Source organism: Hypomesus nipponensis, chromosome 1 (genome assembly GCF_054491055.1).
Source record: "Hypomesus nipponensis isolate SF chromosome 1, ASM5449105v1, whole genome shotgun sequence".
NCBI lineage: Eukaryota > Metazoa > Chordata > Actinopteri > Osmeriformes > Osmeridae > Hypomesus > Hypomesus nipponensis.
Window position 1 is genome coordinate 7,662,295 of NC_140361.1, and position 24,787 is coordinate 7,687,081.

The following is a 24,787-nucleotide window of genomic DNA, read 5'->3' on the forward strand; positions in this document are numbered from 1 at the left end:
GGGAGAAAGGGGGAGGGGGGGAAGGGGGAGAGATTTCATTAGGAGGAAAGATGGGAGATAATTCTGTATTTGGGAGCGGGTGAGTTCTAAATGTTTGGAGTAATGATGGTGTGTTCAGTTTTCCTGCAAAACTAAATATCAGAATCTGGAGTTGTGTGGTGACGTAAATGCTTGATAGTGTGTGTGTGTGTGTGTGCGTGTGCATACTGTAAGTGTGGAGATATCTTTAGAAGCAGAAACTCACCACACACGCAGCCTGTACTGCCTCAGACACGCTCCCTGCGTTGGGCTCGCACCAGAACACATGGCACTGGAAGTGCTGGTTCCCAGAGTCCATGATGAAGGCGAAGCTGTGAATGTCCCGCCCTACGCCCATGAAGGACAGGAAACGCACACGACACTCCACCAACACTTCCTCCTCTTCTTCCTGTGAAGAGGGCCAATGGGAGTTAAGGAGATGGGGAAAATATACTGGACCACAAATGCCCAAGTTATAGTCGTATGTTGCGAAAAAACGAAACAAAAACCCCCCAGGTTTTTTCAGACCTATGAGACTGGATGTTTTCATTCCCAGACCTCTGATCACACGAGATCTCAGACCTCCGATCATACGAGATCTACACAGATCTCGTTAGAGATCTGAGACAGTGATCAGTGGTCGCGTACACTAAACCTTAGATTTCAGATATCCAGCCCTGAAGCTCACTTCTCGTACATCAAACTTCACCCTCTGGTTTTGAAAGTTTTGAAGCTCAGGTCTTGCACCTCCTGTGTCAAATTTGAATCTAAAAACAACTGCAGGGCTGTCTCACACCTCCAACTAAGATCTCACACCTCAAGGGATCCCCTAACATTTGTAGGTATGAGACTGTAGTATGATGGAAAACCTGAGTGGTTATGTGACCTGGATATATGCACATACCCAGTGTCATACATCTGGTTTACCTGAGGACCTGAGTTGTTCTATGAGACCTGAGGTCTTTAGAACATGAGGTCTGAGACCTGACTGTAGGTTGTCTGAGACATGAGTATGTCCTAAAAGGGCATAACAAAACAACAAACAAAAACCACTGTCCTACATCACAAAGCTTTGACTCAACCAGGCCTCTAATCATCTCAAACCTTCCATTCACCCAAGTTAGTTTTCCTAAGGTGTGATGACAAAGCGATCATGTGCTTACCTTCTCCTTGATGACGGCGACGGTGGCGTCGGCCACACTCAGGATCACAGGGGTCCAGTCCTCTTTGCCAGTGGAGGACAGCAGGCTCTCGATGGCCCCGTTGATGATGTCCATACCTGGGGAAGGACACAGGTTAGCGATGGGTCAGCTACGGCCTGGGACATGGCTAAAGGACATTTCCTACAGTCTTGTCAAGCAGCCTGTCCTCTCAGCTTACGTTTTTGGAGTCCAGGCTGGTTTTAAGCTAGCAGGCAGGTGAAATTGACTTACTTTAACTTATAATTTGCATTATGTACATTTCATATTCAACAATATGAGCAGGTGTCATGGTTTGTGATATGGGGAAAGGGGAGGGGTTTACCTATGGGGCGGGACACGGATGTCGTCCCCAAGTACAACACATGAAACTTCTGCACCAACTCAGTCTTTGGAATGGGAAACTCTGTTTAAGAAGAAGACAGCGATCAGATACCAGGAAGACACACACAGACACTGTCCCACTGGGATCACACAGTAGCCCAGTAAAGACATTGGAGTTAAGCGTTTTATAATTGCATGAGACAACAAAAATAAACAGATTCTTTTGTGAATATTCAATATTGTGGTGGATGTTGGTTCTAATTAGGTCATGTGAAAGAAAAGGAATACAGTTAATCAAATAAGTGGGCCGAACTTCAGAGGCTTGTTGTAATAAACGCCGTGATGAAAAACACGTCTATTTAAAGCCCTGCCCAGGGGTAGGAGGGAAGCTTTCAATTCACAGACACAGACGATAAGATGTTTCAACCAGCACAGCACCCCACATCCGTCAAAACTGAAATAACAACCCACGCGCTAATAGGCTCAGGCCCTGGGGCCGAGCAGAAGGAGGGGTGGAACTAAAGGTCGATGGGGTGGGGGGGGGGAGGAAGAGAATGAAAGAAAATTGAGTTTTTGTGTGTCTGGTAACCCAACCGTGTCGTCACTGTAACAACACGAGTGAGCGGTGCTCCTCCAATGATAGCTTTGATCTGTTCGCAGGGGTGCTAGCTGAGGAGAGCAGGACCTCGCTCCAAAGGAGTGTTAATTAGCTTTTAATGAGGTTGGTTGCTTAGCTTGCCGCCGATATATATGACTTTTATATTCCACACAGAGGTTTTCCTCCAAGTCAGCAGATCTTGAGACCTATGTAAAGTTATAGGGGGGAAAGGGTTCTTTTTGCTGTAATTATCTGGTGGGAAAGATGTGTTGAGACTTGTTGAAAGTAGAATATCATTAACAATGCGAGAACACTGCAAGACTATCATGAGCGTTGTCCCGTTGTCAGCATAATTCCAATGTAAGCAAAGCCTCCGACGAGAATAACTTCTAATGCGACACATTCGCTTATTCATTCCCGCTTTCATACATGAATTAAGTCATGTGAAACTGCCGAGGAAACAGCATTGAGGAGATGATGAGATATCAATCCAATTCCGGTAATGGTTTTTACGATGAAATATTGCGACTCAAATAGGATGTGTGCGAAACAGAATGTGTGTGTGTGCGTGTACCTTGTAGGGGAACATCAGAACCCGTCTGGGTTGAGCTGCCAGCAGCAGCCTTGGCACTCTTCCTTTCAGCCATAATCTAGAGGAGCGGAAGAAGAAAGAGGTGTTAGAGAAGCTTGATGAGGTGCAGAGATCAGAGAAGAACAGAAACACACAGCTTACTTGCCCTCACAAGTGAACATGAAATCTGTAGAAACTTCAAAGCATGTGTTCATGCGCAAACTGGAAATCAAGTAGAATCCACTGACTGTGTATCGGTCAATGGGTGTTCTTTGAAGTACATTTTTTTCCAGTCAGTACATATGCATTCCTTTTTCCCTCCTATCTCCTTGTTCCCCCTCTCCTACCTCCATCTTTTCTCTGCAGCGGTTTACAGAGTGCAGGCCATGTGCTGCATGGCCCTTCCTCTTCTACAGATAGTTGATTAATTGTGGGTGTCATTAATCAAAGTCTGCGGTGAGTCGGCAACTCTCCGGCTCACAGGGGAACACACACACTTGACGCTGCACACCAGACAGGGCTGGGGTCACTAAGTTTCTGTGCTGCAGTGTCCTACTGTCCTTTTTCTGTAGTGTGGGCTGAGACACTTTCATACACACATCGGTGAGTCACTTTGATTAAGTTATATCTCCCTTCTTCAATGCTGGGTCCCTTAAATCAACAAAAAATTGCATAAGATATGAAAAGAAGCACAAAAAAAGGTAAACAAGAAAGGCATTGTGTCCTTTTTAAGTAGGTCACATCGTCTTCATACAGAACACAGAAAGCAGCCATCTTAACTTTCCTGTCTGGAATGTCCTTTTCAAGGTCATTCACTTTCTAAATAGCCTTAAGAGAATCTTCAACTTGTTTCTGTCTCAAGTAGAAAGTATAACAACTTCTTAATACAGAGGGGTTTATAATACTAAAACTGCCAATGGTAAATTCATATGAAGTGGTAAGTGCGTGACTGGGACTCAATTTCACAACTTTCAGGGCCAGCGGGACTTTCCAAACCCTGAGAGGCAGTACCATGTCACCTCTCTCTCTCTCCCCCCTCTCTCTCTTTCCCCCTACTCTCTCTTTCTCACCCCCCGTCTCTCTCCCCCCCTCTCTCTCTCCTCCCCTCTCCCCCTTTCTCTCCCTCTCTCTCTCTCTCCCCCTCTCTCTCTCTCTCTCTCTCTCTCCCTCTCTCTCTCTCTCTCTCTCTCTCTCTCTCTCTCTCTCTCTCCCCCCTCTCTCTCTCCCCCCTCTCCCCCCTTTCTCTCTCTCTCTCTCTCTCTCTCTCTCCCCCTCTCTCTCTCCCTCTCTTTCTCTCTCTCTCGTGACTTGGCCTTTTTCAGCTCTGCAGAACTGCATTCAGGACAGGCATGCAGACCTGTTTCTGTCTTCCCTCTCTCCCACTACTTCTGCAATGACACTTACCTTGGAGCAGATTTCGTGGAGACTTGTTGCTATGGCTTCTGCGGGGGTATCACAGCGGAAGACATGGCATTTTAGCACACGTGTGTTCTTGTCTCTCGCCACATAGGCAAAATCCCTGATCACGGGAGAAAAACATGAATACACAGAAATATCAATGGCTGTTTGAGTGTGCATACAGTATATACATATAATTTTTTTTTATTGTGTTTATTGATGTTAAGATGTTAAAGGACATTGTGAAATGTCTGGAGCAGACTAGATTTTCATTAGATTGTTAGTCCATGAAATCTCAGGTGGAGGTCATAGAGACCTGCCTACATGAGCAGAAACACAAAGTGCTGTGTTTGAACTGAACACAGACGCCTGACAGCCCAGGTTGAACACAGCTTTGTCTTGGTACCACATGACAAGTACACAGAACACACATGCAACAGAGGTGACTCCTATAGAGGAAGACGGAACCACAAACACAGAAATTCTACACACACACACAACATACAGAGGTAAAGGAGAGTGGTGCTAAGTGGCTAAATATCATACATGCTGGAGGACATAGCACAAAAACACACACTCCTACAGGTATGCCAAACATCTTTGATCATTGTGGTTATTGCTTTGTTTATGAGTCCATTATCAGGGCCTTGTCTAATGCCTAATTGCATCTTCACACACTTGGGGTCGATAGTACTTTGGCTGCGCTCCGCTCAGGGACGTTTAAGCATTGTGTCACATCAGCACCGGAGTGGCCTCGGGTCTGCATTACAAATGGCTTTTCTATGATGTCTGCAGTCCAAATGAGAACAGAGGCTGTGATTCTGAAACAAACATCCCATGGGCTACACCAGACTGCTGATTTAGCGAGTGAATGTGTGTGTGAGCCTTCAGGGATTGAACCTGTGTGTGTTTGTAAAGAGCAGGTGTGACCCCAGGACTCATTGCCGTCAGGCGGCAGACAGGACAAGTGGCAGGTGAGTGGGGCAGGAATGAAGGAGTTGACACAGTAATCACAAAAAATCACAGGAGGTGAAAAGCAAGGAACCACCATTTACCTCTCTCTGGGTCCAGAGAAGCAGAGGGAACAAAGGAGGGATTGACATGGAAAGAAAGAGGAGGAAGAAAGGATGTAGGAAGGAATGAGGAAAGGGACAGAGGGAGGAAGTAAAAGCAGTATTAATACATAATATATGTAGAGGGAATAAGTCAGGCTTATTTCTATAGACACAATGACACAGAATCCACCTTGGCCCTGTGTGTGTGTGTGTTGTGTGTGAAGCCTCAGCTTTGTGTGCTTTTCATTCCACAGGAAGAGCTTAGTGTTCCAGTCCATGATGACACTGCACACCTCTGCTGTTTGACATGCCAGAATACACACTGAAACTAAACCTGTCTCACTCTCACACACACACTAAATCTGTCCTCACATGCAATAGGATGCCTGCTACACGTGCACACACACACACACACACTCTGATACTGGCACTAAACCTGTCCCCCTATGCAACTAAATGTCGCCGACTTCCTTCCTTCCCCCTCTCTCTCTTTTCCTATCTTCACCACACACACAAGCTGCAGCTACGACAACCACACACCACTCTCTGTCTGTTTTCCATCTACCTCCATCCTCCCCAATTCCCTATTTCCCTCCACCTTTTCCCCCCTACCCTTTCATCCCTCTCTCTGCTTTCTGCCTTTAATCTTCCATTCCTCTTTTTCATCCCCCCTCCCTCCCTCTCTCCTCCACTGCTTCTCCCGTCCTCCCCAGCAGTATTCAGAGGGGAAGGTGAGGAGCGGTGAGGAGGTACGACGTTTACTACATTTACAGAATAGAACAGAATGACGAGAATAACATTTTAAGATTGAGTTTCCCTGAATCCCAGTATATAGAGTAGTCTGTATGTCTGTATATAGAGTAGGGCAGAATCTCGTATAGAAGAGGAGAACAAAATAGAACAGAGAACACATAATTAGCATTTACCAGAATAGTCCAAAATAAACTGAAAGAACAGAACAGAAAAGAAAAGCGACCCTCCAAAAAGACAGTGAGTGATCAGTCCCCAGGGCGCTGAGAGGAGGGTTAATTCAAACATCTCTCGTCTTTGATGCTCCACTTAGCAGAGAACAGAGAGGAACAGGCAGCAGGACAGACAGCTGGCTGGTTTAAACAGGCCTGTACAGAGACAGACATCACACAAGTGTTACTGCTGCCAGGTCTCCTCCCAGCATGGGGTGGAATCTCAAACACACACAGGAAGACTGTGTACAGGCAGAACAGAAACACCACACACAGGAAGACTGTGTACAGGCGGAACAGAAACACCACACACAGGAAGACTGTGTACAGGCGGAACAGAAACACCACACACAGGAAGACTGTGTACAGGCAGAACAGAAACACCACGCACAGGAAGACTGTGTACAGGCAGAACAGAAACACCACACACAGGAAGACTGTGTACAGGCAGAACAGAAACACCACACACAGGAAGACTGTGTACAGGCAGAACAGAAACACCACGCACAGGAAGACTGTGTACAGGCGGAACAGAAACACCACACACAGGAAGACTGTGTACAGGCAGAACAGAAACACTACACACGGGAAGACTGTGTACAGGCAGAACAGAAACACCACACACGGGAAGACTGTGTACAGGCAGAACAGAAACACTACACACGGGAAGACTGTGTACAGGCAGAACAGAAACACTACACACGGGAAGACTGTGTACAGGCAGAACAGAAACACTACACACGGGAAGACTGTGTACAGGCAGAACAGAAACACTACACACGGGAAGACTGTGTACAGGCAGAACAGAAACACCAGACACAAAGACGATGTAGGTATGAAGTACTTGTCCATTACTCGCTCCGTTTGCTCATCTTCTCTCTGTCTCTTACACATGCACACACCGAAATGTCAATTTAATACGGTGAGGAGTGGAGAGATGTGAGAGGTCATTAGCTGCCAGTGTGTCCCACCAGCACACCTGATGCCCACCCACAAATAGCTTCTCCATGATTCCCTGTCACATTGACCCCCATCCCAGAGAGCTAACGGCACCCTGGACAAACACCACTTAGGTAGGGAAAGACATCTCACCAGTCCCCTCTACCCGTCTATTACCATCCTTTCACCTTTTATCCTGTTCTTTTCTTTCACCTCCCTCCCTCCCTCCCTCCCTCCCTCCCTCCCTCCCTCCCTCCCTCCCTCCCTCCCTCCCTCCCTCCCTCCCTCCCTCCCTCCCTCCCTCCCTCCCTCCCTCCCACTCTCTATTGCTCTCTCTCTCTAAGTTGGCTGAGCCCCCCCCCCCCCCCCCCCCTCCAGAAGGTGACTGTAAAAGGAGGAGGGGAGGGCATATTGTGAGATGGTATATGTGAGGCACAAATGGGAGGGGAGGGGGATGGACGATGACTGAAATCTAGTCTAATGAGCCAAGCAGAATGAAATGAGGGGTGACTGGTTGCAGTCGTGGGTTCTCTCTCTTTGGGCAATGATCACAGAGCTCCTTTCCAACTGTTCTATCGGTTTTCTCCCCACTCCACAAGCTCTGTAACTTTGTATTATTCAGAAGAGACGTGTCCTCTCCGCCATCTGTCACGCACACACACTACTGAGGGAGCACAGCCACGAGCCATTGCACACACATGCGCACACTCACACTTCACAGAGACTGCAATTATCAAACAGCTTTACATGGCGTTTCCAAAGTGCCAGCACATATGCAAATGACGTTACATATGCTAATGATGACCATGCAAATGTAGGTTATGTAAATGAATCAGGGGGTGTTCTGACTCTTGGAATGACACAGGCACTGAGGTGTGTTTGGCCAGAGTTGTTGAAAGAAGTGGAAAGGTATTTCAACACCAGACATAGATCCCTTGATTGTAGATTGACACCAAATTGACTCCAGTTTGACTCCAGTTTGACTCCAGTTTGACTCCAGTTTGACTCTGCTTTGCCCGGTGCAGGTTTGGCATCGCTCCAGGTTTAACAAGAGGACGAGCACTGAACTCTATCAACAAAGGGGGGAGAAACCCCCTGGTGAATAAATCATAATAAATTAATCAGTCCCTTCCAGCCCTCTGACACTTTAAAGAGAATAACCAACAACTGCTGGGTCGGTGGACAGGTGGGAAAAGGATGGATACCATCTCTGAAAATGGAACAAAGATCTGGCCCAATTTCCTTACACAATGGAATGTGTCTGAATGATGTTTGGAAAAATTATGTTTTGTAAATAAATTGCTGTGTTCTGAAATACAGTTCATGTTTTGTTGACATTTTCAAGGCAAGGCCAAAGTATTTTAGCCGTTTTCTAGAACTCAGCTGGATTTCTGTTCCAGTGTTCTAGTTTTAGACTTTTAGTTCTAGTCTTGCAGTGTTCTAAAATACACCTAATGTACTATTGCAGTGTCCTAGAATACGCCTGATGTTCTGGCAAACTGTGTTTATGTGCGCACATGGGTTTGTGCAAGTGTGGATTTGTACATACCTACTTGATAGCATTGGTGTTGGTGTGTTTGTGTATGCGTGCAGGCCCAGAAATGCTGTCAGAAAGACAGAGGTTCCATCCTGGAGAATTAGTCAAGGCCCACGGCAATTAGCGCTAATGTCTAATGCCTGAGCTTAATTACCTTTGTGCACCATCAAGTTGTTTACAGCAATGATACACACTTTGTAACGAGACTTGTCTCTACCCTGGGCTAAGGGGGTGTATGTGGGTTGGCATACACTGCATCACAATATACATACACTCTTGTTTGGTCTACCACACACACTATCCCTCTGGCTCTCTCTAACACAATATACAAATGGCATACACTCACACTCTGTCTCTCTAATATACTGTACACTCATGCAAGCACACACACTCTATCAAAAAACAGCATGCACGCTCAACCTCTCTCTATCTCTCTGAAACGCACACAGACACCCAATCATCAATATACTGTAGCCTGAGGCGGCAGAGAAGTGGGACGAAATTAAGTCAGAGTAAAAATAAAGCTGTCAGTAGAGGCTTGGAGAGAGGGACCTGTGCATATGTCACTGGAGTGTTACACACACCACGCAGCCAGCGGCATGTAGCTGGGTCCACCTCACAGAAGCTGAGAGGTCTTACAACTTACGACAGAGAGCGAGAGAAAGAAAGAGAGGGGAGGATGGGGGGGGGGGGGGCTTGCAAAGATGAAAATATGTCTTATGAGAAAACATCTACAGCCCTCTGTTCTGAGCATACATGGATTTGACCCAGTTCTGTAAAGATAGAGAGAGAAGTGGGGTGGGGGATGAGGTGGTGGGAGGAGAAAGGGGGGTGGAAGTTGGAAGATGAGGAGAGCAGGAGTGGAAGGGGTAACAAGGAACCTGTGTGTCAAAATGCTTCAGAAACCATTACATATTTAAGAGCAGGGCTAGGTGGGTGGTTGGTTGGTTGGTTGGTTGGTTGGTTGGCGAGGGGAGTGGGTAGGGAGAGGGGGGATGGAGCAAAAGAGAACATAGAGAAAACCCACATACAGAGAGAGAGAGAGAGAGAGAGAGAGAGAGAGAGAGAGAGAGAGAGAGAGAGAGAGAGAGAGAGAGAGAGAGGGAGAGGGAGAGGGAGAGGGAGAGGGAGAGGGAGAGGGAGAGGGAGAGGGAGAGGGAGAGGGAGAGGGAGAGGGAGAGGGAGAGGGAGAGGGAGAGGGAGAGGGAGAGGGAGAGAGAGAGATAGGGTTGGTGGGTGGGCTGAAGAAAGAAGCAGGGGGCAGAAGAGAAGAACAAGATGAGAGCCAGAGGAAGATGTCCTGCAGTTCTCTGGTCTCTGATCATTTATACATCACACTGCCCTGGGCTGTGTGTGTGTGTGTACGCATGCACTGTTTGGGTATATATGTGTTTGTGTGTTTGAGTGTGTGTACATGTGTGCTATATGACTAAAAGTTGAAGTCCCCTTTGACATGTCACTGTACTCTTACCTTACATGACTGTGGCCTAATGTGTGATGTGTGTGTGTGTGTGTGTTTGTGTGTGTATGTGTGTGTGAGTGAGTGTGAGCAGTTATGCTACCACATAGGAAGGTGACTGAACCCAACCAACCTGCCATCCAAAGAGCCACCCAGCAAATCATCCACAAAAAGCCAGCTAGTAAGCCAGCCAGTCAACTAGTCAACCAGCCAGCCAGCCAGCCATGCAGCCGTGAGGATGTAGAGATTTATTGGCTTGTGGGGTGAGGGAGGCTGGAGGGGGGTTACGGATCCACACAAGGGACAGAAGCTGTAATCTGTCAGAGAGACAGGGATTACAGCAGGTGTGCCTAATCATGCTAATGATGGGGGGCAGAAAGAAAGAAATGGAAAGAGAGGGAGGGAGTAGATAGAGTTAGAGATAAATAGCAATATTAAGGGAGAATGAGAGAGGGGAGGGGGGAGGGAGAGAGAGAGAGAGAGAGAGAGAGAGAGAGAGAGAGAGAGAGAGAGAGAGAGAGAGAGAGAGAGAACGAGAGAACGAGGGAGGGAGGGAGGGAGGGAGGGAGGGAGGGAGGGAGGGAGGGAGGGAGGGAGGGAGGGAGGGAGGGAGGGAGGGAGGGAGGGAGGGAGGGAGGGAGGGAGGGAGGGAGGGAGGGAGGGAGGGAGGGAATGGATTGAAGGAGAGAAAAAAGGCAAGAGAGATCATAGATGAAAAAAGTGAAATCAGGTTGTCTGGGTGTGGACTGAACATATTTGTATGTGAGTGTGTGTGTGTGAGTTATGATTGTAGACTGGAGAGCGAGAGCTTCCCCCTGTATAATGACTCTTTAGAGGATGAGAGTGGTGCGTTGAGGGCGGACAGAGACTCATCTCACAGCAGGACGAGGGCCCTGTGGAAGTGATGAATTGTGGGTAAATGGAGGGAGCTGCCGTGGCAGAGTGATGACTTCTGGGTAAAGAGAGATGTTTCAGAGGGGCTCTGACCAGAGCCTGAGTGGAAAGGAAACAGCATCCATCACTCTGGCATCTATTGAGTGGGTCTGGGTGTTCTACCATCGTCCCTTTGGACTGTTTAAGGCACTCGCATGTTAATTAAGGTAGGAGGGTTTGACCGGCCAATGAGCTATGGCCAAGTGGGACATCGGAACTCAGCAAGTAGGGGAGGGGTGACAGCTGTAACACGTGTTGCACACACATGAAGCCAAAGCTGTTTGCTGATTAACTGAAAACAGGGTGTTATTCCTTTAAGAGATGCTTGTATTCAAAGCTACAAACAGTGCAGGGGGACTTTGAACATGTGACCGCTTGATCTGCAGGAAAGTGCTCTACGCACTGAGCTTTTCCCAGCCCTATAGTAGAAGGTCAATCATATCTGCCAGAACACATCAGCACCTAATCCCCCCTCCACCACCTTTCCTCACCACGTCAAACCCCTGTCCATGGAAAGTCAGGTGTCGAGAGGCGGGTGGAATCAACAAGCAGCGTCTCCATCCTACACACACACACACACACACACACACACACACAGACACACACACACACACGCACACACATGCACACACACACACACACACACACACACACACACACACACACACCCTACCCTTGCTGCCCACAAATGAATATGGATGACATGACTGTCTGGACAAGACTGAGGAGTGTCCTCTGGCTAAACAAGCTGATCTTATGAACCATTAGAAAGAATGGGGGAAAATAATGGAGTTTAATACCTAATGAGTGAAAACATTAGGCGTACACGCACTCAGTCACATACACACCCACACACCCACTGACACGGTATAAGCCATCAATCACCAGTGGGGTAGGGTTACTGAGCTAGCAGGAGAGACTGAAGATAGGGAAACATATGGTTACTGGTTGAACATGAACAACCTCTGCAGAGTCTGACAGAGAGAGAGAGAGGGAGAGAGTGAGAGAGAGAGAGAGAGAGAGAGAGAGAGAGAGAGAGAGAGAGAGAAGAGGGGGGGAGAGAGAGAGAGAGAGAAAGAGAGAGAGAGAGAAAGAGGGGGGGGGAGAGAGAGATAGATAGATAGAGATGGAGAGAGAGAGAGATAAAGAGACAGAGAGAGAGAGACAGAGAGAAAGAGAGAGGGGGGGGAGGGGAGGGGGAGGGAGAGAGAGAGAGAGATTACTCTCTTCATCTTTCACTCCTTTCAGGACACTCAGTAGAAAGAGAAGCACACACTTCCTTGCAAAACACTTTAAACAACAAACTTCGCTATTCTGCAAAACACACTTCATCCACACAGGATATGTTCTCTACACACACCTTTCCAAGTTACTTTGCAAAACAAGATACAGTTTGTAGAACAGAAAAAATACCAGTTCAGTTTAAAAATCAACAAACAGCTATCAATTCAGACTACAAATCCCTTCAAACAACCAAGTTTATTTCTTTCTCTCTTATTTATCTTCCTTTCCTGATCTTTCTCGCCTTCCTCTTCACCCAATCCTTCTTTTATTCACTCTGTCCATTTATTTTGTTCTGATCTTATCCTGACTCAGTTTCTACATATCTACGCTAGCAGCCACAGACACTGCTCCCATAGCTCCCAGCTACAGCGGAGAGAAGGAGAGAGGAGAAACCAAGAGGAAGGAGAGGTATGGATGGAGCTGCCAATGCTGACCGCCAAGAGAGAGAAAGAAAGACAGAGAACGCCAGAGATAAAGATGAGAGGGTAGGAACCTTTGAAGACCAAGAGCAGAGCAGAGTAAAATGTTCACACCCAGGCAGATAACAAAGAGAGGGATTGAGAGTAAAACAAGGAAGCTGGGATAGAAGGACAGAGAGGCAACCAAAGAGTTTAAAAAGAGGGGAAGAAGAAGATGGATAGAGAAACAGAAAAAAACGGTGGAGAAGGAAGGGATGGGGAGGAGGGCTCACTCACGCTTTCAGACATCCTCTCCGCTAGTGCTGAGTACTTTCCCGGGTCGTTAGCTCCGTCGCCACAGTGACATTGCTACACCCCCATCGCCATGGCACCCGGAGGAAAACCTTCTCCTCGTTGTCGCCGTTCCGGCCCCCCGCCCTCCAATCCTCGTTTTTTTTTCTTCTTCTCTCTTTTCTTTAAAATCCTTCAGATTCCCTTTCCTCCTCTCCGCGTTCTGGCACTCCTTCCACTGCCCCTGCCTCTCCCTCTCTCCCTTTTTCCCTCCCTCTCTTTCCTTCTCACGCAGGCAGAGTCCTCCGCAAGGTTCTACCTCTGTCTCTCACTGTCCCCACCCCCTCTCTCCCTAACTCTCTATCCCTCCCTCGCTCAAGCACCAGGAGTTCTGCTCCTGTCCCGTTCTCTTTCTTGGTCACCCTTTCCTGTTTCTCGTCCTCTCCACCACCTCGCACCCTTGTGTTTCTACCTCTTTCTTCCTCTGCTGCAGGGAGGGGAAGGGTTGTGTTCGCACACACCCTCATACACGCGCGCGCACGCACAGTCGGAGAATGTTGAGGAGACCAACAAAGGGAGAGAGGGTGAAAAAGAGGGAGAAGAAGACAGAGAGAGGGGCAGCCAATGGCAGGAGAGACAGTCAGAAAGAGCAGTAGAGACAAAGGGTGGAAATAGCGCTAGAGCAAGGAAGACGGGGATAGGGCAAGAGAACTGGGGACCCACACACACCGTGTTCCATATATAGACGTATGACTTCATCTGTTCAGACCCACGTGTTCACACACAAACACACACACACATGCAGGCGTGCATGTGTACATGCACATACTCAGACTTGCTGAGTGATCTAGATATAGCCTCATGACTTCACCCCCCCTCTCCTCCCCCCAGGAGACAGGGGGGCTCATTCATATTGAATCAAACTGAGAGAATGGGTGGAGAGAGAGAAGGAGGGAGAGAGAGAGAGAGAGAGAGAGAGAGAGAGAGAGAGAGAGAGAGAGGAGAGAGAGAGAGAGAGAGAGAGAGAGAGAAGGAGAGAGAGAGAGAGAGAGAGAGAGAGAGAGAGAGAGAGAGAGAGAGAGAGAAAGAGACAGGGAACATTCAGTACAGAAGAGGGGATATTCCAGTCCCAAACACAGGGACATGCACACACAGCAGGGACACACACACACACACAGCAGGGATCGGGGGGGAGTTACTGGGAGGTCCAGTCTTGTCTCCTTGCTTGACTCTGCAAAGTCCTTGTACACAACAAAGGAAAACATACAACATCTCTTTACCTGTTCTCTATCCATCACCATTTCTCTTGCCCTCTTCCCATCTTTCTTTCTTAATTTCTCATTTTCTTTTAGAGTCTCTGAGACTCTAATGTAATTAAAAGGACAAGAAAAATGTTGAGAACAGCACTTTCTCCCGCACCTGTTATCTCACTGGTCCAATCACCTCACATCTGGGCTGTGATCTGCTCAGAACACACACACACACACTTCCAGTTGCATCCCAGTACATTCACCATTAGATCCCCCAGACTCACTAAATAATAGACCTATGTCTTCCAAGCTCACATTCCAACACCAACCACCTATCCCTCTTTCTGTGACCATAGTGGACTGTCTAGTAAATCATCTGTGCTTACAGCGCACTCCAGTGACCAAATCAAGTAGTGCATTGTGACTGTGAACTCAAGATAATCCCAAAACCAAACTACATTTCACTTCAGTAAAAGTAAACACACTCACTGATGTTTCCCAAAGGTAGACTGAAAAGCTGAATGTTGTGCATTTTGACAGCACAAAGCAAGGGGGAAAAAAACTCAACTGTCTTTGAAGAAAACACATTCAGGGTAGCTTGAGATGGGCACAAAGGTAAAAGGCAACAGCAATATAGATTTATCGTCACAGAGATGTTTTGAACATTATGTTTAAAACATGGTACACTTAGCATTTTGACAACACCATCAAAAATGCTCTTAGTGGAAGGAGAATCGCTGTGAATGGATACAGAAATCAGTGTAGGAACCACTCTGCATAAGTACATATCACTGTTGTATGTAAATTAGGCAGGCATGGTAATGTTTTCTATGTACTAAGAGGAAGACAAACAGGGAGAGGTATCAGAGATGGAGGGAGGGATACGGGTAGAGAAAGCACCGAGCCATGAGAACGGAGAGAAGGACAGAGGGAGGAAATCGTGACATGGAATAGCTAGGCTGGGTCAACCCCTTCACATATCACATCAGCTACATGCTTTTGCCATTACCATAGAGACAGCAGTTCCTGAAAGTTTTATAACCCTGAGAGTGAGTGAGAGAGAGAGAGAGAGAGAGAGAGAGAGAGAGAGAGAGAGAGAGAGAGAGAGAGAGAGAGAGAGAGAGAGAGAGAGAGACAGAGAGGGAGGGATAAAAATGTGTGAGACAGAGAAAGGGTGATACTGAATAAGAGAGAAAGTAAGTGTGTCTGAGTGTGCTTGAGCGAACAAAAGAGAGAGAAAGTTCTGTAGTATTCCATATTTTAAAAAAAACAGAAAAAGGCAGAGGGCGAAAGAGGAGGGATGAAGAAAAAGATCAGAAAAGCCAGACATCTTTTGTTCGATTTTCTCACATGGGTCAATCCTCTCTAACACAGAGCAGAAGATCTAATACCACCATGACTCAACACCCACAATGAGGTCTCTCTCTCTCTCTCTTTCTCTCTCTCTCTCTCTCTCTCTCTCTCTCTCTCTCTCTCTCTCTCTCTCTCTCTCTCTCTCTCTCTCTCTCTCTCTCTCTCTCTCTCTCTCTCTCTCACACACACACACTCACACACACCAAAAATCAAATTACTGTCTAGTATGCCCTTAGAGTCTGAAACAGCACAAAACAGTCTTGGTTAAAATAGCTCGGTAACAAATCTTTTCCCAGCTCCCACACAAAAACACCTTTTTGCTTAATTCATCTATCAGTGTTGACAGGTTAATACTGTGTGACAAGGTGAAGGGCCACTCCCTTTAGACAAAACCTCCCCGAGTGGACAAGTGTTTGAGCCTGCACACTCGCACACTCTAATATACTGCCTGTAAACATGGTAGCTAACAAAGTGCTGTATGTTTGGGAAGAATTCCTGGGCCTTCCTGTGAAACAGTGATGTTTACACATATTCCATCTTGAACAGTTTTTATATGTGTATAATCTACAAGTAGTGATGACACTCTGGCCCCTCCCCTTACCTGTCGTGGTCACGGCCGACACCCCACACGCGGATGCTGCTGATTGGCTGGGAGTGTAGGAGGCTATGGTCATCTGGGTCAACCAGGGTCAACGTGCGGTCCTCTAGCACCAGCAGCATGCCCTTTCCCTGTTTGCACACAAACCAACCCCATCAATGGACACGCCTGTTTCACTAACGACAAACGCAACTGGGACCAGCAATCGGTCATTCATCTATTTGTGCATTCAAATGACCCATCCACTCATCTGACACAGTGTTATAAGTCTGTCTGCCTGCCTGCCTGCCTGCCTGCCTGCCTGCCTGCCTGCCTGCCTGCCTGTCTGTCTGTCTGTCTGTCTGTCTGTCTGTCTGCCTGTCCACCCAATCATGCATCCTGTCATCCCCCACCCACCCACCCATGCCTCCCGTCCTCTCCCGGTGCTCTCACCTCTCCCCAGACCCCAGCAGAGTCTCGGATGTCCCTCCTGCAGTAGGACAGCTGTCTGATGCAGTGGTGCACCGCCAGGCTGCTCCGCCCCTCACACAGGTCCGTCTCCGCCATTTCCACCCAGCCCAGCGAACGCACCGGGAACGACTAGGACACACACACACAAACGCTGGAATGTATCACACACACATTTTCAGAGGGATTTCGTCTTGAAGTCTTTTTTGGTAAAACGTCTGTAGGGGGACAGGCCAGCATAAAGTCATCAAAGCACAGAGTGAGAATACGTGTTGAGTACAGTATGTATTACTTATAAGGGTGTGTGTGTGTGCGTGTGTGTTTGTGTGAGTGTGTGTGTGTGTGTGTGTGTAGTGCTGCAGGCATATGAACCGCTCAAGGCTCAGAACCACAAATAAAGCTTCCTTGGTTACATCTATGGCCTGCAGCCATCCCTTCTTCCTCAAATATTCTCCCTCCCTCCCTTCCTCCCTCACACCTCTATCCCCCCTCTTTCACATCCTCACTTTCCATTTTGTTTTTCCATCTTTCCCCAGGACAACATCCCTCCATCTCTTTTTCCCTCCTCCACAGCATGAGGGATCACATGACTCCCTTTAGAGCTGTGTTCTCACGCTCCCTCACAAGCCATCTTGAGCAAACAACACAGTGAGACTAACAGGCATGTACGAGTGTCTGTGTATTAAGGTGTCCCTGGGGCACTGTGTGATGTTCACAGGAGATACTCCCAAAGTGATAGTCAGTGTTTGTTCATACAGGCATCCCAACATGGCCTCTTCCATGTTTTTTTCTTCTGCATTCTCCCCATGTTCCTTTTCTTTCCTCGGCTCCTCTCCTCCCTTTCTGTTTTTATAGACCTCCCGAGCACTCCTCATCCAACTTTTACAGGTGATTACGTCATCCCAGAATACCTCTCTCTCTCTCCCGCCCTTCCTTACTTACCACCATGAGGACAGAGTATGGATGTACACTTTTATTCCAGCAGAGGGCAGCAAAACCTTAATCTGAACTAACAAGAAGCAGTAAATCTCCAAGCCGCCACAGGAAGGCAGTATCACAGTGAGAGAGGTGGGCAGGGACATTACGTCATGCCAAACACTGCAGCTCCCTGAAGTCCCAGGTCTGGTTCAAATACGTTTCCATGCCTCCTTGCTCTGTGATAATGTCTTGGGTAGATGTGCTGTACTCGGTTGCATTGAGCCTACAGTACACAGCTTACCACAATGAGCTGGTGAGAACACAGACACCCTACAGTTCACACTGCAGCCTACTGTCACGGACCTCCACACACAAGGTGGGCGTGGTACTACATGTATGTTGTGCCACATGCCAATAGGCTACTGTGTAGGAACAATAGTCCATGCTCTAGCACGGCATTACAGATTCGTTCGGACCCGATAATGACATTTCTTTCACTTTTTGATTCCTGATTACAGATGCTAAAATATGTATGCAGATCTTTTTGAAAATGTGTAGACTTTACCTATAATTGGGAGACAAATAAATGTATAACAGGTCTCACCTGCACCTCTGGGTCAGTGCTGTTACTGTTCAGGTCTACTGGTACAAACTCTGCTGCTGGGCTGGAGAGAGAGACATGAGAGGATTACTTTAAATACTGTACATGGAGTACATTACATGATATACATATGCCAGTTTAAACTGAACATTTCCTTATGTAATAAATGGACACCCTAGCTACAGACGTACCTGCTTTTATTTTGAAGATTCAAGTAAATAAGCTGCTCATTGCTTTGTCGCTAACTTAGGTAACAAAGGTTTTTTCAACATGTTGGGTGTTCACTGTTTCTCCCCTTTTTGTAAAACTGCAGCATGTTGGAGAATACATGTTATGTTTCAATGACACCTGTTCAGGTTCTGGAGAGGATAATGCCCAGTGTGCGCGTGTCTTACTTCAGTCTCAGGGAAGCATAACGGAGAGTCGCTCCCTCAAAGGCCTTCAGGCTAGGGTCAGGGTAGACGGGGTAGTCTTTCAGCTCCTGAACACACACAGACAGTTCAGGTCTGATCTTCTGTCACTTATTTCATAGGCTGTCAGTTGCTGTCAATCATCAATTTACTATCATGGATGCCTCCCTTTTGAGGTGGCGGATAGAGGGGGGGCGTGGCTTACACTGGCTGTATAGGTGGTGTTGTCGAAGCCGCGGTTGGCCACAATGACATCAGAGGGGGAGGAGGGGGAGGAGGGGGAGGGAGAGGGAGAGGGAGAGGGGACGGGCTCCACAGAGCTGTCTGATACCAAGCTGCTGGGACGCTGTGGAGGTTTGGGGGGCAGAGAGAGAGCGAGAGAGATATTTAGCAATTATTGTAAAGGTGCCCTTATAATGCATATACTTATTATTTATACACTTTGTTCTTATCTGGTTTTGGTACTAGTGCTTATTTATTCATCCTCAATAAGTGTTGAAGTGATTTGTTGAGAGGATGGGAATGAGGGAAGAAAAGTGAGGATCTTGAGAGGATGGGAATGAGGGAAGAAAAGTGAGGATGGAAGACAGAGAGATAAAATTAAACAAGGAAAGCAAGGTTTTCCTTGTTTACACCAGAGAGAGAGATACAATTAAACAAGGAAAACAAGGTTTTGTATATGTTAGTATCAGCCACACACAGCATAATGTGGCTTGTGTCAGGAGTGGTCTCACCTCATTCGGGGGTCTCAGTGTGTCCAACTGGGAGTCAGGGTTGGGGTGTGTGTGTTCGTTGCCCTGGGCAACAGGTCGGTCATACTGAGTGGTTCCGGTGGGGATGTGCCAAAAGTAGACCTCCGACACATCAGTGACCTCACGCCAGCCTGGGGGGAGGTCCCCATCAGACCACACATCTGCTGCACAGGATGCACACGTTAACACATTCACACACACACACACAGTAACAAGCACAAACACACACATAGTGTATTCATACTTACATTTTATTAGACATACACATATAAAATACAGACAGGCACACACATACACACAGTACTGGTCCTAGCACATCTGGTGCCCTAGGCCAAATGTATCAACAGCACCCCCAGCTGCAGCACCCCCTATGTCGCCTGTAGGAAGGACCGGCCCTGCATACACACACACACACAGGACAAAAGCATACACACATAATCACACACACACACACTCAGTGGTCCATTTCCGCAATGGTCATTCTTTCCCTACTTAGGTTCTGTTGTCATAGCAACCCCAGGCTCATCTGTTGTAGCACCCAAAGGACAGGGTCCTCTCTGCCTCTTCTCCCCTGCTATGTACGTCACTCCTTCTCCCTCTTCCTTTTCCTCCTTTGCTATATTTCCCTATCTATTTCTCCTTGTTGTCTTTATCTTCTCTGCTATCTATCTTGTTCACTTCTCTTTTGCCATCTTTCCCTTCCACTCCCCTGACATCTTGTTCTCTCCTCCTTCTCCTTTCTCATCTTCTCCCTCTGAACTAAACCTGCCTGTATCTCTTACAATCCTTTTCTTAGTACCCCCTGCCTGCCGTCCTCCTCTGCTATCTTTTGACTCCCCCTCTCCTGTCCAGCCTGCTGACTACAGTGGTCCACAGGGGGCAGAAAACGCTTTGCTGCAGTGACCCCCGTCTGCTGAAGGAGAGGCTTTTGGGAGATTTCCAGACAAGACAAAGTGTGCTAGACAAGAGCTCTCACTGTGAGAGAGAGAGAGAGAGAGAGAGAGAGAGAGAGAGAGAGAGAGAGAGAGAGAGAGAGAGAGAGAGAGAGAGAGAGAGAGAGAGAGAGAGAGAGAGAGAGAGAGAGAGAGAGAGAGAGAGGTGCAAATAAACAGAAACAGAGAAATAGGAGAGACACATTCAGAGGGACATTTAGAGAGCAAGTGGGGGTGGGGTGTCAGAGAGAAACAGAGCTCAAAGCGGACAGAGCAACAAACACACACAGACCCATACAAGAAACACACACACACACATACAAACACACTCACCAGTGTCTTTGGGGGTCTGAGGGGAGGGGGTCTCCTGGGACAGGGTGGTCCAGCTGGAGTCCTCGTCCTCTGAGGGGGGCTCCGGCACGTCAGGACCCTCTCTCTTTCCATCTGGGTCTGAGGGGCCAAGAGGGGCCTGGGACAGGAGAGGGATGCCATCTTCACCCCTGGCCTGGTGAGAGGGGGTGGCTAGGGGGCGTTTGAGGTACACATTCTCATTGTTGGGGTGCATCTCCACCTTGACCACCCTGGGGGCCTGGGAGTTCCGGGGGGGCTTGGGGGGAGTTTCCAGCCCAGGAGGGTGACCCTGGACCTGGGTTGTGACCTCCTCCCGGGCCTGGGGAGGGCATGGAGCCTGGATGTTGTACTCCACGGGGCGACAGTAGTTTTGGGGGGAAGAGGGGGGGCTCTCAATCAGCGGCAGCAGAGGCAGTGACGGGGTGGGGGTTGCCTCCCCATCACCCTCTTCCTCCTTCTCCTCCTCTTTCACGTCCTGCTTGCTCCTCTTTTTCTCCTCCTCCTGGGTGTCCCTCTCCTTGTCTGGGCTGGCCTGCTCCTTCTCTGGGCTGGTCTGCTTATTCTTCTCCCCCCTCCCCTTCTCTTTGATCCCCCAGCCAGACATATCCAGCCTCCCCAGGTCCTTCTCATGGTACTCCAGGAAGCTTTTGGTCCTCCTGCGAAAGGGGGCCGGGGCTTGGGAGTTATCTTTTCCGAACTCTGGCCAATCAGAGGTAAGGTTGAAGTCGTCTTCTTGACCCTTGACCTCTGTGTGGGCCTTGTTGAGTTCCTGTTGCTGGCTCTCGGCCCGACGCTGCAGGTTGGCTCCGTTCTTGGCCAGTTTGGGGTTGTTGTTGGAGGAGAAGGCGGAGGAGGATGAACAAGAGGAGTAGAGGGCTGATGAGGAGGAGGACTTGGTGGGGAGGCCCCTACCCCGGGTGGGGGCTTGGTTCCGGGCCTGCTGGCTGGCAAGTGGGTCGCTCAGTCCCATGGCACTACGCACACTGGTCATGGCGTATCTATGCCGACTCTTCGGCAATGTAGCAGAGCTTCCCGTCTCCATGCCGACCGACTCTTTGATGACATCACGCCCAAGCAGCTGGTTATAGGAGGAGCGCAGGCTTAGGGAGGTGGGTGGGGCGGCCGAGGGGGCACTGCGATTGGCCAGTCCAACAGAGGAGGGGGAGGAGCCACTTCGTGAGAGGGGAGGGGTTTGGATGGACATCATGGCTGACTAGAGGTACAAAAAGACCTAAGGAGGAGAGGGAGGCCTTGTTCAGAGAGCAGGCAGGGGTACTCACACTCACACACACACAGTCTTCTAATATCTGATACTGATGACATCATCTATTCATCCAGTACTTCCTTACCAGGCTCAGTATGAGTCATCTTCCTGTGTGTGATGAGTCGGGATCATCAGATAATTTTCCTTGGTCACCAAGGCAAGTTATATAACATGCACATACACAGTGTATAGCCTGTTTAGTGTATATACAGTACAAAGATCTGTAAACGCACACTAGACCTGGTATCATTCACTGGTCTATGACCTGATGCCATGGCACTCACATGCCTTCAAAAGTTCTGACTGTCGCCCTTTCTGACATCCGATCAACCAATGGTAGAAGGTTCTATTGGCGCATTAAGAGGTTCTCTGTAGAACCATGTGTGCAGGCTAACACGCATTCTGCTGAGAATATCACACAGTTTTAAAGCATTGAGTCAAAACTTGGCCGATGCCTCTTTTGATGTTACTATTTCATGGCAGACTCCAGACTGAAGGTTTGACATCCCTGTCCAGTACTGCTGGGGCCTGCCAGTGCTGAGGATAGGGGGCTTTAATCTATGTCATTATCACTAATGTACATATCTATTGGAGAAAACAGAGAGAAAAAGAGAGATCAAGGGAGAGACAAAAAGAGAGATGGGGAGTGAGAGAAATAAGAGGAAGGATAAAGGGATTGATGTCAGTTCTGATGCCACCAAGAGCTGTTGTTGATTCTGGACTGTTGGGAGTTGTAGTTCTTGTCAATTATGTTTTATTATACCTTGTGTCATTCGATACAAATACAAACACACTAACTCACCACACCCATGTACACAAACATTGCCTGGCCATACATGTTCATACACAGTGTAACAGATACATAGACAAGCACATTGCTGCCAGTCTGGGTCATGGAAAGATGGAGAACACAAGCACAGCAGATCTGAAAAGGAGACAAGGCCTTGGGAAAGAGAGGACCTGTGAGATAAGCAGAATCCCTGGGTTGGTTCATGAGGGACCCTCATGTGTTTGCCCCTCACCCTCCCTCACCCTCCACCCCCTCAACAACTTGTAGATAACATAAGCAAGGTTGACTCTAAGATCAAGAAGGTTAACTGGGTTCACATCAAGACCTGGTGACAGGTCCTGCTTAGCAACAGTTACAAGTAATCCCCCAAAACATGCTATCAGATGTCAGAAATCTTTATGGACTTACTGACTCTCAGAGTTAGATGCTTGATCCAAACTGAGATAGCAAGTTTTTCCCCCTGACTGTGCAACTAAATCTTAGTTATATACATCCAGACACTACCAACAGAGAAAGAGAAAGAAAGAGAGAGATAGGGAGAGAGGAGAGAAAGAGATAAAGAGATGACGAGAAAAAGGTAGAGAGATGGATAGAAAAAGAGGATGTATTTGTAATAATGGAGAAGAGTCGACAATGACACAGCAGTTTCCACCAGGGCATTGGGTACATGGACGCAATTAAACCGCTGTCTTCAATAAATCTGTTGTTGTCGCCTTCACTGGAGGTCATTCACGAGACCCTGCATGCTACAGCACAGGATGTTACAGTGTTGAACCTCTGACATCTATATAATTATAATGTAAAAGTAACCCATTGTTGTGACTGGTACATAGTGTACTCAGAGTGCAACTGCAAGGGCGAGAGGGCTAATCATTTATCTCTATGATGTTGGCAAAAGGAGTTTAATCAATATTCTCACAGCAAGTACTATATAACAGGTTTGTTTGTGTTTGTTTTCACTCAGGTCTTTTCAACGGCACTCAGATATCTTCACCTGCCAACAGGTAGCCCGAAGGCAAATACTCAATAAGGTGAACGAGCTGAACAGGAACACAATCTCGGTCTCGGATCATGATGGAAAGTACAATTATTTTAGTTTATTTAGAGCTAATGTTATGGGATGAGAAGTAAAAGTTGTCTATAAATGATTCATTGATTACTCAAAGTACAGCTGCGCCCTAAACTGTACGGTATCACTCATCACTGCAACAGGCCTGGCCTAAAAGAAACAACAATAATAGCCTACATCAATCACAATTTTCTATGAACTTGAGACACTCTTTATAGGGCAACCTAGTATTACTGCGTATATATACCCCTGATACATCTGGATGTTTAAAGACAGTGACAAACTAGAACAAGTCAACTTAACAAAGTGTGGTCGACAGTCGGCGATGTCTATCGTGTTGACATGGGTGGAGTATGTTTGCATCTTTCTTTTCCACACTGTCACGTTAAGGAACCTTTCCCTCGACAGTAGACTATTAACGATATCAAATTAATCTAAACGCAATATAGGCTACATATTGCAGATGAAGGTGACAGGAGTTGTCAATACAGGAAACAAGCTAAGGAACTGTCGATATCGAACAGACGCAATAAATCTCCTCTATGTCTATGCCTGGTAACGTCACACATCACCGCACTAGGACGCAAACACACCTAATATGAATGTACTCACCGCGTTGGAAACCCGGGTCTCTGAAGGTTCACTGTTCCAACGACGACACTGTTTTAGAGGACAACGGAGTGACAACCGCTTTTAAGCGCCAGTCCTCCCGTATCTACCCGTATAAGATCACATCACATCACCCTCTCCGGTCTCCTCCCGTGCTGGTACCGCTTTCTCTCTGCGCCACTGCCTCCCGAAGCGTCGCGTCGTTCCGGCGCTCCAACAACCCAATCAGCGAACAGGACACACTGAAAACACAAGCCCGCTTGCAGCAGACGCAGAGTTACCCTTAACATTAAGCCTATGAGAGGTAGGCTACAGTATAATAAATATGTTGAGTCCTATTTATTCCACTTCTAATACTCGATTACGTCATGTAACATACGTTTTTAGCGCTCTCACAAGTGATCGAATCTTTTAATTCCACCTCTGCCGAAAGAGCAAACCATTATAATGTATTTTCAATCGAACTTGTATCGACCT

At 47.6% G+C, this 24,787-nt stretch overlaps 1 protein-coding gene across 3 annotated transcripts in view; it reads right to left on the reverse strand.

Moving 5' to 3' along the window:
* The window catches only part of LOC146302312 (amyloid beta precursor protein binding family B member 2-like), a 26,239-nt gene extending 1,674 nt beyond the window's left edge, over nucleotides 1-24,565 (reverse strand). Inside the window, exons 1-14 of one of the 3 annotated variants that reach the window (XM_084677074.1) lie at nucleotides 24,314-24,565; nucleotides 20,561-21,809; nucleotides 19,278-19,459; nucleotides 18,749-18,889; nucleotides 18,529-18,614; nucleotides 18,137-18,197; nucleotides 16,600-16,746; nucleotides 16,171-16,298; nucleotides 4,115-4,229; nucleotides 3,323-3,361; nucleotides 2,714-2,789; nucleotides 1,543-1,623; nucleotides 1,182-1,297; nucleotides 245-427 (exon numbers count right to left, since the gene is read on the reverse strand). In XM_084677074.1, coding sequence (XP_084533200.1) covers nucleotides 245-427; nucleotides 1,182-1,297; nucleotides 1,543-1,623; nucleotides 2,714-2,789; nucleotides 3,323-3,361; nucleotides 4,115-4,229; nucleotides 16,171-16,298; nucleotides 16,600-16,746; nucleotides 18,137-18,197; nucleotides 18,529-18,614; nucleotides 18,749-18,889; nucleotides 19,278-19,459; nucleotides 20,561-21,785 — 2,580 coding nt within the window. In that variant the 5' untranslated portion in view covers nucleotides 21,786-21,809; nucleotides 24,314-24,565. Of the gene's footprint in view, nucleotides 1-244; nucleotides 428-1,181; nucleotides 1,298-1,542; nucleotides 1,624-2,713; nucleotides 2,790-3,322; nucleotides 3,362-4,114; nucleotides 4,230-16,170; nucleotides 16,299-16,599; nucleotides 16,747-18,136; nucleotides 18,198-18,528; nucleotides 18,615-18,748; nucleotides 18,890-19,277; nucleotides 19,460-20,560; nucleotides 21,810-21,927; nucleotides 22,418-24,313 lie in introns of those variants that run through there. The other 2 variants (XM_084676993.1, XM_084677152.1) reach the window with 2 other exon arrangements.
* Between the last annotated feature and the right edge of the window lie 222 nt (nucleotides 24,566-24,787).